General features: G+C 37.1%; 1 protein-coding gene across 1 annotated transcript in view; it reads left to right on the forward strand.

Annotated features, from left to right (window-relative positions):
• Window positions 1–12,598: 12,598 nt before the first annotated feature.
• SPAG16 (sperm associated antigen 16) overlaps window positions 12,599–18,565 on the forward strand; it is a gene marked incomplete at its 5' end in the record, with an annotated part of 321,318 nt that continues 315,351 nt past the window's right edge. Inside the window, one exon of the mRNA XM_017828480.1 lies at window positions 12,599–12,735. Coding sequence (XP_017683969.1) covers window positions 12,599–12,735 — 137 coding nt within the window. The remainder of the gene's footprint in view (window positions 12,736–18,565) is intronic.

Raw genomic sequence — 18,565 nt, forward strand, 5'->3', positions numbered from 1 at the left:
TGCCCCAGTTGCACCAGGATTTTTTAAACTAATTTTGTATGCTGCAAGGTCCTGTGTGCTCTACTGCAGAATTCCTTGGAGTATTCCCTTCTCAGCCTGCTTTTTCTCACTAGTGTCTTACTCTTCTTTCATCCAGATTGTGTTTTTAGTTTTCCTAAAGTATTTCTTAACCAGAGTTTCCCTCTGGTAATGTCCTGTGAATGAGAACAGGCTGGTACAGCCTGTGATCAGATAAATGGTGAATTTTTCTGGGTAGGTGGTGTTGCATTATCTCTCTCCCTGTTGTAGAGTTCTGGTGATGTCTCTTCAAGCATTAGGTTCCAAACTGCAGTCACTGAATCCAGTGGGGTTTTACCCACTTGTCTCATAACTGGCTGTACCATTACTCCGAGTGCACAGAGAAATATCCATATATGGCAGCCTTAACAATTAATAAAGCCCATGTTCTTCATACTCATCCTGTGCTATAGCTACTGCTGACTGAGATTTGCCATCTCCAGTAGAAGCTTTGGAGCTGTTATGACAGTGCCCAAGTGCCCCAATACAGAATGAGATTGCAAGTTGTCTTCAATCTTTCTGTCAATGAGCAGCTGGGGAGAATTGGTTTGGGATATCCCCTCTGATTTTGCCAGAGAGGATGGAACAGAAAACTGTGGCAGGTGAACAGTTATTCTACAGTTTGTAGAGAGACTGGAAAAGACAAATAGCATCTGGTTCCATCTCAAAATTGAGTGGGTTTTGAGGGGCTAATGGTAATAAAAAGCAATACAAACTGTTACTTACATTCTTACTAAGGATATATGATTTTGAATACAGAAAAAGAACAGATCCATTGGCTAAACAATTGCTGTTTTTCAGAGGAAAATTCATTTTAGGTCCCCATGCCATCTGTCCCAACCCACATGAACAAATTACCTTTCTATTGAGAGTACATGGACTAGGCTTCAAGAATTGAATAAAATCTTGCAGTTCTCCTACCCCACATGAAAGCTCAGTGTTTCAATTTTGTAACTCGGGAGTCAGGTGGTGATAAACTAATTCTATTTTTTCATCTCCTTCTGTTGTAAGAAATTGTCTCAGGGAGATTGTGCCAGCAATCTGTGGGTACTTTCAAAACTATATTTAAGATGTAAAAAGTGACTCAAGAAATGGAGGAATAGAGTGATAGAGAGAACTAAAAATTGTATATGATTAATACTAATATTAATGCAAATTATCCCAGATGTGGAAGATATGATTATGGAATTGTGCAAAATCAATGTGAATAATGTTACTAATAAGGTTGAGTCTGACATGCAGCCTTAAATGGAGAATTATCAAATATTTCCAGAGATTTTTTTTTTTTCTTCATAAGCTATTTAGCATTCTTATATATGACTTGGGAGAAAAAAAAGAACCTCAAATTTGATTAGAGTTTTGATTCAGAGCTACTGATCAAGTTATCAAATAACACACTGGAGAGGTCTTATTGCATGAAGAGACCAGGAGGGGAAGTCTGGATCAATTAGTAAACTGAATAGAAATAAAAGTGTACTTTACTACAGTGGCTTTTAAATTTCACTGAATCATAGAATAGTTTGTGTTTGAAGGGACCTTTAAAGGCCATGTAGTCCAACCCCCCTGCAATGAGCAGTGTTGTCTTCAACCAGGTTGGGTTTAATTAGGAGGTTCTTCATCACTGACTATGACAAAGGAAACAAAATACGTATTTAATAGCCCTGTTTACTTAGCAGACAAATGTAAAATAGAATTTAGCAGATGAAAATTCAATCTAAGAACATTCTGGGTCAGACAGAGTGTCGATTTTGAACAAAGAATGTAGTTGGGTGTTTCACAAATGTACTGGCAGTTAGAGCCAATTCTTCAGTCTTGAAAAAACTGGCAATTTATAAATAATGGGGTTATTTTTTAAGCTATGACTAGCTCAAGTAGAAATTTAATTCAAGGAAGTGCAAGGACTTGGGGCTTATGTGGTCCAAAATCAATGACAGACAGGTCTGGCTTCCTAATCTGTCTTGCTGAATCCAGAACAGGCTGACTTCCTCACACCTTCAGGCAGTTTTTAGCAGTTTGGGTTTCACTGCTGGCACGTTTGGGAAGTCAGTCTGGCAGTACCTCACTTTCATATTCTGCAGTATCCACTTCCTGCAGTGCTGAAAGTATTCATGGTGGTTAACTGGGATAGATAATCAGCTTTAGCACGGCTTGATATAGTACTTACTGCTTGCAACTATGGTAATCAATTAATTAGCTCTTTATTATAAAAAATCCATTTCTCTCCAGTATTGACAAGTGGAGTGCTTTGTACCTGCTTGTCAGAGTACTCTTACAGCTTTGTTTTCATTATTTCTCATTATGTGGAGCTTGATATAATGGTTGCTTGCTGTCCTGAAATGGAGTCAGTATGATTAAGTGCAAACAGGGGTAACATGGACAGCATCTGTAACGGGTAATTGCAAATAAATCAATAACTAATGGGCCCTGAATGTGTTTACCAGTTCATTGTAGTGATCTATGGACCTTTGTAAACCCTGTGTGCCTTATAACAGTTATTGAGATGATTACAGTGTGTACTTTAGTCATGTGAAAAATCAGTGTGTGCTGGCTACTGGGAACATAAACACAGTTTGATGTTCCTGTAAATGCCTTAGAAGCAGAATATTAATTTGAGGAAAAATGAAACCTTTTTGTTAATAATTTCAGCCTCTAGTGTCGGTATTTGGATATTACTTGTGTTAGGAGAATCTTTGGGAATAGATACATTTCTCTCTTATTAGAAGCAGAAGATGACACTGTCAAACAAAATTATCAAAAAAAAATAAGACTTTTCCCACACTCTTTTACCTTTTACAGTGCATGTTTTAGAAATAAAATCGAAATTACTTCAGATGAGCTGTACTCTGGAACATCTGTAGATGAATGTATAGTCTTGTATTTCTTGTATTGATGTTTTGTGGAAGAAAAAAATCACCCACAACAGGTAATAATAGTTAAAATATGGGAAACACTTGTTCTTTTCATGCTAAGTTCCCAAACAGTGGACAGCAAGTGAGCTGTTCCTGGCTCTAACCCTGGGGTCTTGAAATCAGTTCAAACTCTGCAATGGAAAGAATCTTACATGAGGCATGGATGTTATATAGGGTGTGATTTAATAAAAATGATACCATAGTATCTATCATATCTATATCATAGTATCTATGATACTGTACCATAATCACTCTCTCTGATCTGGGAGGCTTTTTCTACATTTGGATCTGAACATGTCATGTTTGATAACTAATTTCTTGGTTCACGTGGCTGTTCCAAGAAAGCAAACACACAAACTTATTTGCAGAAAGCGTCTAAATTTTTTAGTTAATTCTACTGTAGGATACTTCTCTAGTAGAGAAAATTCATATTGGTTGCTATGAACAATTTTTAAAATATGTATAAAAAAACACAATACTGCAACATACTTTGAAGGATGTCAGAAAACTGAAGTAACTTGATGTCTGTCATTTAATCAGCATTGCCTCTAACATGGCAAATTGTGGGGCGTATGCAGCGTGTGCTGCTGTAACTTATAATATTGCTGAAGTTTAATAGCGCAGTAATCAAAATTTAAAGCTGCAAAATAAAATTATAATTGGAAGAAGTTGCTATATTTTATTGCCCTGTTGTTTGTTTTAACGTTGGTCATAAATTATAATAGCTTTTCAAGCATAAGCCTTTTAAAGGAAGGGATAGGGAATATCTTTGGAAATAGCACGTGGTTATTCGTGGCTTACAGAACTGCCATGAAAATCCAGGCAATTGCTTGTGTGCCTCGAATCATCATAATTTATTGCAGCATTTTCACTAATGTTATTTTTCTTCTCCTTGGCAAATGGGCCAACTGAGTTTTGTAACAGTTTGCGCTTGTTTATACAAGATTAAGTTCTGTATGTAGTTATGCTGTACATCTGTGTTGTATGAATATATTGCTTTGTGGCTTGTAAAAGGTTGATGATCTGTATGACTTAATATTATTTTTAAAAATGAACAGGGGTGTGTTCTCTTATGATTTGGTGATAGGATGATCACAAGAACCAGGGCAACTCTTTGGGAATCACTACTAGTTAAATAGTACTGAATTTATTCTTTCACATGTGGTGATTTTATGTTCATAACTCCCATTAATGGCAATCAGAAATAGAAATTTAAAATCCAGGCGTATCAGTATAGACTTTGTATCTCGGAGTTGTAATAATTTTAAATTAAGAAATTCAGTTCAATTACGTGTATTAAGTTCAATTCCGTCCATGAGGAAGCGGTAAATTAAAAGTTGGATGATCATTATATCACTTTATTGAGATGGTAATATGAACTTAGCACTCAGACTTATTAGGACATTCACGTACTGGAATAATTTCACTGTGGCTCCTCATTCACCTTATTAACTCAGCAGACTGCTGGGCATGCAATATGCTGTAACAGACAAGATGAGTCAAAAGAAGGGGTTAAAAATATATTTGATGAGGTAGCTGTGATGGTAGAAGTGTGGGAAGAAGCTGGGTGGGGTATTTCAGTACAGCACAGACATCCTTTCTAAGACAGAACAGGTCCTCAGTGAATAGATGGTTTTTCAGGACTTTTCCTTCTCTGGAGAAATTCTGTCGATCTTTATGAAGTTTAAGGGTTTGTCTGACATTCAGTGTGGCTGCAGAGCATCTGAAATCTCCTCGTTGTTCCATGGTCAGTCTGGAGCAAGGCTCAAGGAGCTGTTCTATGTTGCTCAGCTCTTGGTCACAGAATCCCAGAATAGTTTGGCTTGGAAGGGACCTTAAAGCTCTTCCAGTTCTCACCCCCTGCCATGGGCAGGGACACCTTCCACTAGAGCAGGTTGCTCAGAGCTCCAGCTTTTTTGAACATTTTCAAGCTTATCCTACAACTCCAAGGTCTCAGTCTCCTCGGGGTGACTGTGCAGTCACTGGGAAGTTGCCTCTAGAGCACCAGTTACATTCCAGTCCCCACATTTGAAACGGCTCAGCCACAGCCATGTTGCTTTAAACTGAGAAATGGGATTTACACAGGCGTTTGTGAACAAGTTTGAAAGTTTTAGCAGAAGCTAAAATATTGCAGTACTTTTATTCCTGTAGGGTTGGGCAATATGTTTGGCGTAGAGTAAGTTTGTTCGTTTTTTACCGTTACTCTCTGAAATAGTGGTGATAAAGTTAAACAAGCTGTAGTGCTGAAAATTGGAAGAAAGATATTGCATTTCAGCGATGGAGCTTTTTATAATTGTTAGCTTCCTCTGTTTTTTTCAAACCTCTCCAATTATTAATCATATAAAAATATGGTTTTAATAGCCACAATAAAAGAAACAAAACTAGTGAAGTGCTGCAGCTTTAAGTTTATCCTTTTAATAGTAGAAAATAATTTCTGTGACTCTCTCAATGAGAGCTCCAGTCAAAAAGTGATTGAATGTCTGTGTTACAGTTAGACATTCATAGTAGTAGAGCTTTCTAGTTTCTTTATTGCATAGGCAATGGCCATAAGAAGACTAGATTTGGCAGAGCCTTAAAACTGAGATTGTCAGGAGCAATTTCAAGGGTAAATTTAGTGTTAGCACCAGTTCACAAACTGTCTGAAGAGCTGCACTAGCCCTGAACTTGAAGACACAACAGTTTTACTATTGCTTTCTTTTAATTAATCTGACTTTTATTACCTATTACATATTATCTTCATGATTTTTTTATTCAAAAAAAGGAAAAATTGTCAGGGTTATAAAGTGAATAAGCAGGATTTATGTGGCCACAGCCTTTGTAGCTGAGTTTTATGTTTTTTATTAGCAAGCCAAGCAAGATGTAGCACGCACTAAAAGTTTTACTACATTCTCCTGCTATTGCTTTCAAATTCCTTTCCTTACATTTCAGATGTTTAGAAAATAATTGTGGTCATGATTAACATAGTAAAATACTGTGTAAATGTGTTGTATTACAGTTACTGTGGACACTGGAACATTTTGAAATGGAGTTGTTTCAGTATTAATCATACAGTGGTGTCTATTGACTATTTGGCTGATGCATTGCACTGAGTATCTTCATTTCTTTCATACTCTTCTAGAAAAGGATACTCCCACAATTACAGAAAATATTTAAAAAAGATAAAATCATCCACAGCTACTATATTTTATGTCAATTTTCCATCACTCTTACAGCAAAGCATTTAATATTAATTTAATAGTTTCCTGCTTAGTATTTGGTATCTTCTGAAGCCACCTACCTCCAGTGCACCAAGCTCGACTTACTCAGAGAACAGGGTTTTCATCATCAGAAAGAGGGAAACAGGAACAGATTTGAATCTTTCTTAACTTACTTTGGAACTGGGGTTTGAAAATTCCATAATTTGCTTTTAAGTGTTTTCACATTTACTTTATTTTTGATAGTCTGAAAACAGACTATCAGTCTGTCAGACAGATTCATTCAGTGTGAGCGATTACAACCAAGGTTATTTTCATTCTTACTTATATATTTCTATTTTAAGAATGTCTTGTTTATTTTTACCCTTTGAATGTATGAGTTCTTAGTTACCTCTGAGTTGTTTTGAAAGCTGTGAAGGTTTGGAGAAAATCTGAATGTAAAACTCAAGTCCTGTTGTGAAAACTATATGTTTAAGAAGGAGCTTCTGAGTAGATCTACTGACTTCCATGGGAATGCTTTGATATTTAAGAAATAAAATGTGGCAATTTCAATATATTTAAATGTGTTTAAAAAGAAAATATGCAAAACATATCCTCCATAATACAAGGCTATCAGATTTTCCAGGAAAAATAAGCAAACAGTTATTAAAATTCTCTTTAACTTTGTGTAAAAACAGCATTTCAGTGGTATGTCTGTAACTATCAGTGATTAGTGCAGTACTTTTTCTAAGTACAGAAGAGCAGAGATAATACTGAGTCTTGGGTGAGAACTGAGGATAGAGTATTTTCTTGAAAATATTTAGTGGTACAATTAGGCTTGTGTGAGTCTTGGATGTAGACAGTAGCTATGCCTTAAGAAGAATTTAATCGTCATTGCTTTCTTCTCATTTCTGAACAGAATATCTAGTATTTGCTTTTTAAATGGAATGTGTGGATACACTAGCACCTGTGGCTGGCTGGGCACCTTGTGCATGTCTTAACTGCAGTCTTAGAATGACCTTCACCGTTTTCAAATGGGAACTACTGATGATAGTCATCAATTTTGGCAAAAGAAAAGATTGCTCCCTCTCCTCCCTCACACAGTTGCATAGTGAAGCTACTTCTGTTTGCCTTCAATTTTTAACATCTGAGCGAGGAGAAACGTAGACTTTCATGTAATAATGATATAGACAAGGTCAAGCTGTGATTTAGACGAACTGATTTGGATGTTTTCTGTTTTCTATTAAACTCCACTGCATTTTTCTCAGCTGTGAGATGATTTAGATCAGTTCCACTTATCTATTCATTGCCTTCTGTATGTTTTGACAAATGAGTCTCTTGTGTCTTCCCCGAGGAAAAAGAAAGGTGTAGACTTGCTCTGAAGAGCCCTGCTATCAGAAAAGAAAAGGCAGTCTTACTGTAAAAATCAAAGATAGGAGAAAAAAGAAAGATTTCCAAGAGCTTTAAGGGTAAATTGCTTTAATTGCATAACAGTTTCCATCAAGACAAGATTTGTTTCATTCGGAAAAATTAAGGAATGGTTTGAGACTCCGAGGATATGAGTTGAGTTTAGCAGCTGTGCCAGAGAATTTCAGCTTGGTCTGGGGTAAATTGTAAATCCTCATATTGTTCAGACTCCTAAATAAAAAGGAAAAAAACCATATACACACAGCACAAACAAACTATAAAGGGAAGGTATTTGTCTTCCTTCTGGTTTGGTTTTTGTTTTCAAACCTGTGAAGTGTTGGGGCATGAAATGCCTTTGAGTTCCTTGCAATCCTGACTTTTGTAGTTTACTGCCTTTTATTTTAGAGAGCTCTGGAAATACTGTGTGTAAATAGCCTGAGAGTCATGGCAGCTTTCTGTGGGTGGCTGATAGGCTGTTACACCTGTGTCTTTAGATAAGGGGTAGCGTAGCTGTGAAGTGACAGTTTGGGCAGTGACAATGTACTGTCTGCTTTTACCTTTGCCAGTGACATTGTCAGAGGACACTGAGAATGGGTTTGGTTCACAGAGATTCTTTCTGAGATGCTTTTTTGAATGCAGTGTTCCTTGCCTTTGATGATAAAGTAATGGGGTGTTTAATTTCACAGGCAGGAAGGGCATAGCTTTCTCTTTCATATGGATGTAAGGGAAGCTTAATAGGTTTTCATGTTTGTCATAGTACAAATGTCTAGTACATGGCAGATACAGGAGCGAACAAAACCGTGTTATATTGCTTTGACTCCTTAGCACTCGGTACATTTTCCTGAATTTTGGCATGCACATGACTCTTCCCAGTGCTGAAGTAGCATCAGACTTTGCAATCAGTGTTTGCAATAAACATGTTTCACAGAGCCTTGTTATGCAAGGTCTCAGCTTGTATAATAGATTCTCTGTTCCCCTAAGGATTTAGCAATTGGAAATAATAGAATAAAGTTTAAATAATGACACTTCATTGCCCAAATTTGTTAGGGGAGAAGAGCTGTCTTTGTATTAGCATTCTTGAACATTTTTACTGTAGGAAGCTTTTAGGATAAAAATACCACATTTATTTTCTAAGGATAAATATTTGTATCTGGGGAAAAATAATCTATATTGACCTTTAATTTCGTAGGTAGCTTGTGTTCCTTTTGAGGAGCTCAGAACATACATACTGAGCAATGCCTCACATAAACTGAAGTTCTGATACCTTGTTAAATGAAGACAGTGATAATCTATCCTGGAAATACTGTGAGAGAACACCTTAGGCTGGTATTGCATCAAAACTCCTTGGTAGCTTTCTCAGGCAGGAAAACAACTCAGAGGAAGACTTGATAAATTCACCCTGTGACTGCCACCTGGTGTGTGCTGGAGAGCTCCTGAAATCAGCATTTCATGGGGCCAGGACGAGCAATACCACTGTTGATGCCACTCAGACCCTGCAGTAGGAACCACAGCTTTGAATTGTCTCAACAGCTGAGGCCAAGTGCCTTGTTCTAGTAGAATACAGGATTATCACTGCCAAGAGGAAAAAACTGTAGTTTCAGAAGTACTTCAGATAGTCAGGAATGGTAAAAATATTAATATTTTATATTATCCTCTTTTTATGATATTTTTGAATGTTACAGCAGTCATTTCCAGCAGTAGTTCCTGAAGTAGTATCTGGGGATTGTTTTCTACTGGAAAATGCAAGACTTTCAGTCACTTCTATTCAGACCACCTCATCTTTCCTAGATTTGTTTCACTCTGAAATGACTAAGTCTGGTAGCATTTACTAATTGGTTTGGCTCCAGAAAGTGAATGAGAACAGTTTGCAAAAAGCATGTTTATAGTATGTCTTTTTTGCTTTATAATTTTAGTTGTTCAAATTTGCAGTGCTTGAAAGGTGAAACTTTGTCAGACAAGGAGTACAGAAAGCAAGATTTGCATGAAGGCAGTGACACACACTGGGACTATACTCACTTCTAGTTAATCTCCTTACTCTGCTCTTTAGTCTGTATGTAATAAATACCACAGATTTATTTTCATCTTTCCTAACTTTGGAAAATCTGTGGATTTTTCTTGAAATGGACTTCAGAGATCTGCGAGAATAGTAAGGCTGAAACACAATCAGAACTTGGCATGCAATTCTATAAAAATCTGGAACTTTAGTCACAAACATATTATGATTCCTGCCTATATTAACAATGCCAGATTAAAGTAACCCTTATTTATTATCTTGTGATTGAAACCACAGTCCACTGAAAATGTCTTCCAGGTCTTGGGTCTGTAATAGATGTGCTCACACTGATCATTAAGTCATTAGCTTAATTATCTTCATAATCATTTAAAAAGTTTGACTCTGGTTAATAGCATCCTTGTAGAATGTGCAGTTTGAAGAGCTTCTGAAATGGGAGACAAAATTATATTCTTTTGATAGTTTGTAGTTCTGAAATTTGCTGTATGCTCATTCCTACAAATTAACGGGGTGGCTCCCACCAAGTTTAGTGCAAACAATTTTTTAAAAAGTTAGTGGTTATCCCTGCTGTGTGTGTGCATTTTCAGGTTAAAATACATTCATTTTATTCCCTTTTTAATCTTACTGGTTGATGGACATTTTCAAGAGTATGGCAATTTCAGTCTTTCCTTTAAAGCTTCTCACAGCAGAATTTCCTAAATGTTGCAAACACAAGCCATCAGCCAAGTCTTCAGCAAACTGTGGTGTCTTGGGAAGTGGTTTTGTAATGACTGGTGCAGTCCTTAAAATATATTGTGCACTGTTGCCCTCCTTACATTCTTTAATGACAATCTATTTTTAATAAAGCCATTTAGCTTGGTTAATTAGAGTTAGTAATAAATCTCCTAGTCTGCTGACTAATGTTAGACCGCACTCAAGGAAAACGAGGCTGCAAGATGAACTGCATGTATTTTGACTTTTTGTGAGTGTTACACTTGCAAGGAAGATCTTTTGAAGAATACAGTGGCTTTGCCTGTTAATGCAAGTCATAGAGCTAACCTCCATGGAAAATAGGGATAGAGAGCGAGTGGAAAAATGGAAAATAGCACATGCCAGTAACCTTGCAGAGCGGGGCTGATATAAACCTTCATTCCCAGTTCTAGTCCGGTGTTTTGTCAGTAGAATGCCGGTTTCCTTAGCCAGTTTTTCCCATGAGGCTTCTTGCAGCTGCTGATGTTTCTTTCTCTACAATTCATGTGAGATGTGATGCAGTTTCTCTTCCCTGCCTGGTGTGCCCGGAAGCTTTCTGGTCCTTGTCCTCAGCTTCTGAAGTCTCAGGTCAAAGCAGATCCCTGTTAATCCCACCTGAACTGGCTCGTTGTACTGTACTTCACTAAGCCAATGGAATTCACTCTTGGTCTCCTCAGCTTTTCTGTGAGTGTCCCTGGAACAGACTAAAGCCTGTGCAGGCTCACAGATGTTCTCAGCTAAATTCTATATGATCATACTTGTCTAATCTGCTTTTTGGGGCCTGTTAGCTGTGCATAGGTGAGGCCAAGTGGACTGTGCAGTTGTGACCTCAGACTGTGATCTGCTTCTGGTCAGACTGTACAGTGTCTTGCAGTAGGTCAGAGACTCACTGTGTACATAAATACATGCATTTAATTCTGGCAGTTTAGCTCTGTCACCCAGTCCCATAGTAACAGCTTTTTCTTTAGTTTTGGTCATTTTAAAGCATGTGGTTTAACTATTTGTGATTTTCAAGCACATAGTTAACCATTACAAATAAATTGATGCTCAAATATAGAGTCCTGAAAAAGGACTTTGCTCCAGGTCTGTAACTGATTGTTCCAGAGGTGCAGATCCAAGGTAGATGCTGTCTCCCTGGTTTGCTGCTTTGGAGAGGCTGTCAAAGCTGCATATCCAGAGCTGCCTGTTACTGTAGTCCACGTACAAGCTTTTTTCCATTTATAATCCTAGTAGGAAGTGTTTCATTTAGTTGATAATTCATTAATTACACCACAGGCTGGGCTGCACTAAGCTTGGTAGTACAACTCAGCTTTATTCTTATCATCTCCAGTAGGGGAGGTAAGCCTAGGGAAAATACAGAGAAGAAGATAAAATACAATTTGGACAATGGGAGTAGTTCTTCAGGTCCAAACTGAAGGAGCCTTTCAGCTGCTCATTGATGAAATGGAAAGGTTTATAGAAGTTAACTTCTTCTAATAGTAGGACAAGTCACTGTGTCTTAAATTGCTAGTTTTAAACTTGCTGTTTAACAACTTCAAAACATTCTGTTTGAGGAAAATCAATTAATTTACCTGAATTTTGACTTTAACTTTTGTCTGTCTTCCACAAAATAGTTACTAAAACAAGAGATTTCCCTGAATTTAATGTAAGGGATTTTATACTAATAATTCAACAACCTCCTTTTTTGAGCATCATAACTTACTCTAGTAGCAGGTACATAAATGGCATGAACAATACAAGTATCAGGCTGAGGTTTTGTCACTTACACCCCTATTGTTACATGAACTATTTTGTGAGTATAAATGACAGAAAAACTTTATTTGCCATTTTTTATTATCTCTCACTGCATCCACAGTGGTGAGTGTCTTCTTTCCCATTACTGGTGTGTTGAACCACCTAAGTGTTTTTTTTTCTGTTTTGGAGGAAGAAGGGGTTTTGCTGGTATGAACAGTGAATTCATACTTAGTTACAGATAATGATTAGTACTGATGGTTGATCTCTTTCTAGAGCAATGCTATATTCATATAACTGCCCAGAAGTTAACTCATAGGAATATAATTTTTAAAGAACAAACTAAGTGTTCAGTTGTTTGCTATAGACTCCAGTCTTACAGTTATACCTGCAGTAAGCTTTAACAGTATGTATCAAAATTAATAAAATCAGGATAACAGTGATTTAAAAAATGATAAAAAATGAATAGAGGGGAAAAATAGAGGAGGAAAAAATAAGGCAAAATTGTATTTTCAAAATAGTGGGTAGTACATTGTATGAAGTTATGTAGCGTTTCTGAGAATTGATAATTTTGTGTTTTTCTCCAGGATTCAGAGTTCCCTGTTGATACTGAAGTGAACACATACCTTGAGTGTGCTAAAGAACATACTCAACCCCTGAAATCTGGAGAGTATCAACTGAGCAACATTCTAAAAGTGCACGACTTGGCAGTGAGCTGGTAGGAGCCATTAACGGCACATTAATTTTATTATGTACGTGTTGAGTTTTATTTTTCAACAGGTCATTGAGAAGCATTTACTGTAAGTAAATTTCTGAAAAATTATTGGCAGCAGTCCAGGGGGACTTTGTCTCCTGAAAAATGTGAAAGGGGGAAAATGATCGTGAAATGTGGTGGGAGTGTAAATACAGTAAAACTCCTGGGCAGAACTGTTTACGGATTGAGATTCATCTGTTGTGTAAGAAGGGTGGGATTTATAGATATGAAAATGGAAACCAGAGATAACTGTAAACTCAGGTTCTAGGAAACTGAATTATAATGCTGAATATTTTTGCAATTTGTATTGGATTGCAGTTTATTCCCTTGGGTCAAAAAACCAGAAGAGTTTAAATGTAGATTAGCTTGAGCGTGCAAATAGCCTGTAAGCAATGACATTTCAGGGCTTGTTAGCTGCAGCTGAGGAAGAATGAACCTAAAAATGTTTTTTAAAAAGTTAGACCTTGTAGCTAAGTTCTGACAATTCTGGCATATTGTCTAGGTATGAATATATTTTTAAATTAATGTTAATATACTTTTGTCATTTGCATAAACGTTACGTAGGTTGATGCTGTTCTTGCTGTACTCAGAGTGCTGGTAGATCACTTCTGAAGGTATTTCCCTAAAGAAGAGCTGTGTTCCTACACTTAATCAAAGAAACTTAATTTCTTGCTATATCCAAGAACCATAATCCAGTGTAGTTATGCTTTAAGAGTCAAAAACTTGGGCAGTATAAATCTCACCCAGATGAAGAATTTGACAGTTGACTGACTCGTTAAAAAAAATCAAGTGTTGTGAAGACAGAGGGGGTACCATGTAAACAGGACACAGAGTCAGAGCCAAGGGAAGCAGTGGCACACATGGGTGGGTACATGATAATGTGGGCATAAGGTAAGTTGGCTGTGAAAATAGAAAAAAGATCTTTACCCATTTAATAATTATAATGCAAAGGTCACAGATACTTTCTCGAGGTGACTGCCCATATTTTGCAGTCAATAACCAGCACACTGCTGGGAGCTTTGGCCTCACCAGGCAGGCTTCTGCTTAGTCTCAACTTCAGTTTTCTGTCTGGTTTTGAATAATGCTCTCCCAAATAGTTTAGTCATGTTTGTCCTAGCATGAAAGAGAGCTTGCAACTGGTGTCTCTGTGCTGCTCCTCCAAGGAGGCTGTAGGAAATCCACCCGAAATATTAGTGGGCTCTTTATCTGGAGAACACCAAGTTCAAGAAGAGTGTGTTTAAAAAATACAAACTGAAAAGAAAACCAGTCTGGAGGAGGAAGAGGAAGATACTTCCATACTTGGAAAAACTGGAAGATTTTCAATGGATCAGGTAGAGTAACCATCAGTCACACTGTTGTAACCTGTACAGGCTGCATCAGCACCAGCTGTACATCATGGCAGGCTGCAGATGGGCAAGGCTCAAGCCTTCTTATTCTTTGCCTTGTTAAGTCTCCCTTTACCTGTAGAGGAAGCCAGATTTGAGTTGCAAATTACTCCTGAATGTTGTTGCAAACTACTCGTGAATCTTAGAATACATAATGTGTAATTGAAAGTATTGGAAGCACATGAACTAGTCAAGAAAGGAATTTCTATCAAAGCTTTTCCATTATCTTGCAGCTGAACAACAGATAAATATCCTGCATGTTCATGTTAGACTATTCCTTGTTTTCTTTATCTTTCTTGAATTGTATTTTTATATCTTAGTGAAAGCATTTTTGTAGATCCTTACATCCAGTGCTTCTAATTATTGCTGGAAGAGATACTTTCATATGCTGAGGAATTCTAAGTATTTTTTGCAATCGATAACTGGATATCACACCTTAAGGATACAATGCCACTTGAGAAAGCAATTTACAAGAATAAAAATAAATTGGATGTCTTTAAACTTATTTGGAAACACTTTAGAACTTGGTTGGAGAAACAGCAACTACACTGAAAAAAAACCTGACAGTGAGGATGTGTATTTAGTTTCATATACTGGAAATATGACATTGACTTTCATGTAAAGATAATGCTTAAAAGAAAATGAGAGTCTGAGGTAGTGCTCTAAAATTAACTGAAATGCTTACTTAAAAAAATGTGATAATATAAAAGCAGGTGAAGAACAAAAGAATATCAAAATGTTCTTGAACAAATGTAAACAATGTAATGGAACTTTTCATTTGCTAAAAAAAAACCCTGTGTATGTGGTGGGCCATAGTTCCTACATGGTTAACTATGTCTGAAAAAAAAAAAGCACTTAAAACTTATTTCAATTAACAAAGATTTTTCCTGGCTGAATACTACTGCTTAAAATCAGTCTTTTTAAGTAATGGGAAAATAAGACTGTCTTGTTTCCCTTGTTAATGCTAAAGGCTGTGTTGTAGGCTGGTTTGCCTTTTTCCGACCATGTTTCCTACAGTAATTTTTTAACACCCTGCTCAGTTTCAGACAAATTTGGCAGAGCAATAAGAGAGTCAGAAGTCCTGAGGTTCCCCTGGGTTTCAAGAGAACAGATCTCTGCTTAAGAAAGGGTCACTTTTAGGACCGTGTAGGCTGCAGGTGGCTAAGAACTACAAGAGGGAATAGAAGTTGCAAGTACTCTATTTTTTTGGGAAGAGCTTCAAATGGAGCTTGTCCCTTATTAGCTGCTATAGAATCCAATCTCCAGGGACACAGCTAATGCACATAGAGCTTGGCTTATCATTTTTAGTTTGACATAGCAGCTATTCAGTCCCAAATCTGCCTTTCCTTGGAAGTCCAAGAGGTTATTAAATGCATAAATCAAGATTTTTCAGAGAAGAATGACTTGGATTAAATTATCTGTGTAGGGAATTAAATAAAAATGGCCCATTTAAAGGAATTCTGAACTCTCACTAAATGTATTTCTGGTAATTATGATTGTCTGTTTGATTTTACAGACACAAGGGGGAAATCCATATCCACTAGATGAAAGTTAATTTTTTCTTGTAGATCATAGGATAGATGGAAAACATTCTGTTGACTTATGAGGCCAGGTTTGCTTTTTTATGACTTAGGTTTTGCTCATGAGAGTCAGTGTATCAGAAAGACAAAAGAATCTGGTTTGTCTGTGGGTATTACTGGATTCCTTTACATTTCCTTAGAAATTGGAACACCTGCAAATCCAAATTCAAGTTTTTACCTGCCATAAAAGTGATGTAGATTATTCTTCAGACCTTCATCAGTATTCATTGAAACGTGTATTGGCTGAGGGGGAGAACCAATCCCTTGGGAAACAATGTTTGTTTTCTGTGAAAGCTGAATGATTCCCACTTTTCAAATCATCAGGTGAGTGTTCCTTTCTGCATTAAGCTCACATTTCTCCAGTGTCCTTTTAAATATCCTGGTAAATCTTATTCTGCCTACAAGAAGCACCGAAACAATATCTGTAATGGCTGAAGGATCTTCTCAAACTTACTTGTTCACTTCCTCCTCGCCTTCTTCCTGCATCTTTGCTGTAACCCCAAAGGGTTTCCAATGGAAGGCACTTCTGCAGTCACCACAGGCATTGCTACATCTGTCATGGCTTATATTGTCTTCACTTGGGAAAAGAAAGATGCCCACAAAAACATGATTCATGCGTTTTTAATGGTTACCACAGCATTGGAAACCAGGACAATATCAGGTATTATTTTGGAGAGATGATTAGCTAAGAGGAAGCTGAAAAATAAGCATTTTTCCCCTTTTTTTTCTTCCCTTTTTTTTTTTTTGCTATTGTTTAATATATCATGGTCTTGTCCTCCTTTTTTCCATTTCCATGCCTCAAACAGAAGTTACAGTCCTCCATTTAAATTTTATTTCATGTTTTTCTTGCATAGTCATTGCTTTGATGCAATTACTGGACTCACAATCAGAAGTAGCATAGAATTCATAAAGTATATGGCCTAATATGTGCACCAGGAGAGGTTTACATTAGATATTGGGAAAAATTTCTTCACTGAAACAGTGGTCAGGCATGGGAACAGGCTGCCCAGGGCAGTGGTGGAATCACCATCCCTGCAAGTGTTCAAAAGATCCGTGGATGTGGCATTTAGGGGACACATTTTAGCAAGAAACCACAGTGGTGCTGGGTTAACAGTTGGACTTGCTGATCTTAGAGGTCTTTTCCAATCTTAATAAGTCTACAATTCTATATTTTAAATGGATGTTTTACCTACTAGGCATACCTGCATAAATAGAAAATACATTGTATATTACTCTTGTTTACATGTAGCCTCATGTTCTCAAATCCTTTTTCCTTGTTTGATAGTTTGTCAAAGAAAAAGATAGAAAATTGCTAATGCTCTGCCTATGCTCAGTAAAAATATGAAGCTGGGAGATAATAGTAAAGAAAAGCAAATACAAAATGTTTGGTGATTATCTCGCCTTTCCTGATGGGCCCAGTGAAAGATAACTTTTCAATAGGGACTAATTCATCATTATATCTTATTGTACTAGTCTCCCCTGTTTTTTATCAGTGGATTCCAGAGAAGACTTTAAAGAACTTGTCTCCTTAGAAACTGTGCAAATTGACTTGCAGCATAAAATTGTGTAATTGAAATTAAAGGTACGATCTCATAGTGCCTCGTGCCAAGTAATGGAGGTGAAGAAATATTGCAGAACCGTGGACTCTCTCCCTCTTTAGTTCCCATTTACTACTTTTTCCTCCTTAACTTATGAATACATATGACCTCACAGGTGCATGTGCACATCACACAGAGAAATCAGCTTTGCAGGAAAGAGAATTGACATGAGTGTTGACACGAGGAACTTCTTTGGAAAGAGATTATAGCCTTAGGTTTGTGGTAAAATGAGGATATTGATGTGCATTGTCTCTGTTGAGTTCCAGATTTTCTTTTCATACAGTAAGGTCGTGGGGCAGAAAGAATCTGGCAGTGTGTTAAGAACCCTGTGTTTTGTTTATGCCAGTTGATACCTGTGCTGAACTCTGTTTTGGTCCTTCATAGACGTAAATCCCACTTTTCTATTTTGTTCCCAAACTTTCACTTTCTTTGAGTCGCCTGTGGGAAGAGCAGGACATTAAGATTGTGCTGTGTATAAATGAGGTAGCAGAAGTAGCACTGCTGATTTTTAAGCAAACGTCTTGGCAGTTCTTTCAGTTTTCCCTCCCATTTGCCAGTAGCTCTGTATTAACATCTCAAAGCAGTTTTATCATGGTCTGTCTTGTCACTCCTTGATTTTCTTTGTGATGCCTGTAGAGTTCTGACAACAGTTACCCTGATGGTTTGCTGAGACTGCTGCCTGTCACACTGACAAATGTTGTCTCCCTTTCTCCTGTGTTCTGCCCATTTGTTTCCATCTCTCTGTTGTTTTAGAGCTGGTGAAGTAATGTCATTTTATTCTATGTCTGAACGATGCCAAGCAAAATAGGGTCCATCTACCAAGAGGTGATCAGTCATATGAATCATACTGTGTCCTTGTGTAACACATGGTAGGAAAGAGGATTTGAAATCCAAAATTCACGTGGAAATTTCCTCTTGAAGAAGAATAATTTAGGGAGGTAAAAAAATCCTTACTAATTATTTCAACTATCTCCTTGCTTCCTAGGGCATTAAAAAAGGTTTTTTTTTTTTTATTAAATTACATTTTTCCATTAACAGTAAAACTTTTTAATTGTACTATCATGTGCTGATTTCTTGCATGAATAGCCAGAGTGAATTGGTGATTTGCATTAGCAACATGAGCTGCTGCTTAATTTTCCTGCAGCTTTTAAAAGTGTACATACAAGCATCTCTTCTGTGAGGAAAGGTGGAGAGAGCTGGGACTGTTCAGCCCGGAGAAAAGGCGGCTCAG

The sequence above is a fragment of the Lepidothrix coronata genome, unplaced genomic scaffold (genome assembly GCF_001604755.1).
Source record: "Lepidothrix coronata isolate B3197 unplaced genomic scaffold, Lepidothrix_coronata-1.0 Scaffold149, whole genome shotgun sequence".
Lineage (NCBI taxonomy): Eukaryota > Metazoa > Chordata > Aves > Passeriformes > Pipridae > Lepidothrix > Lepidothrix coronata.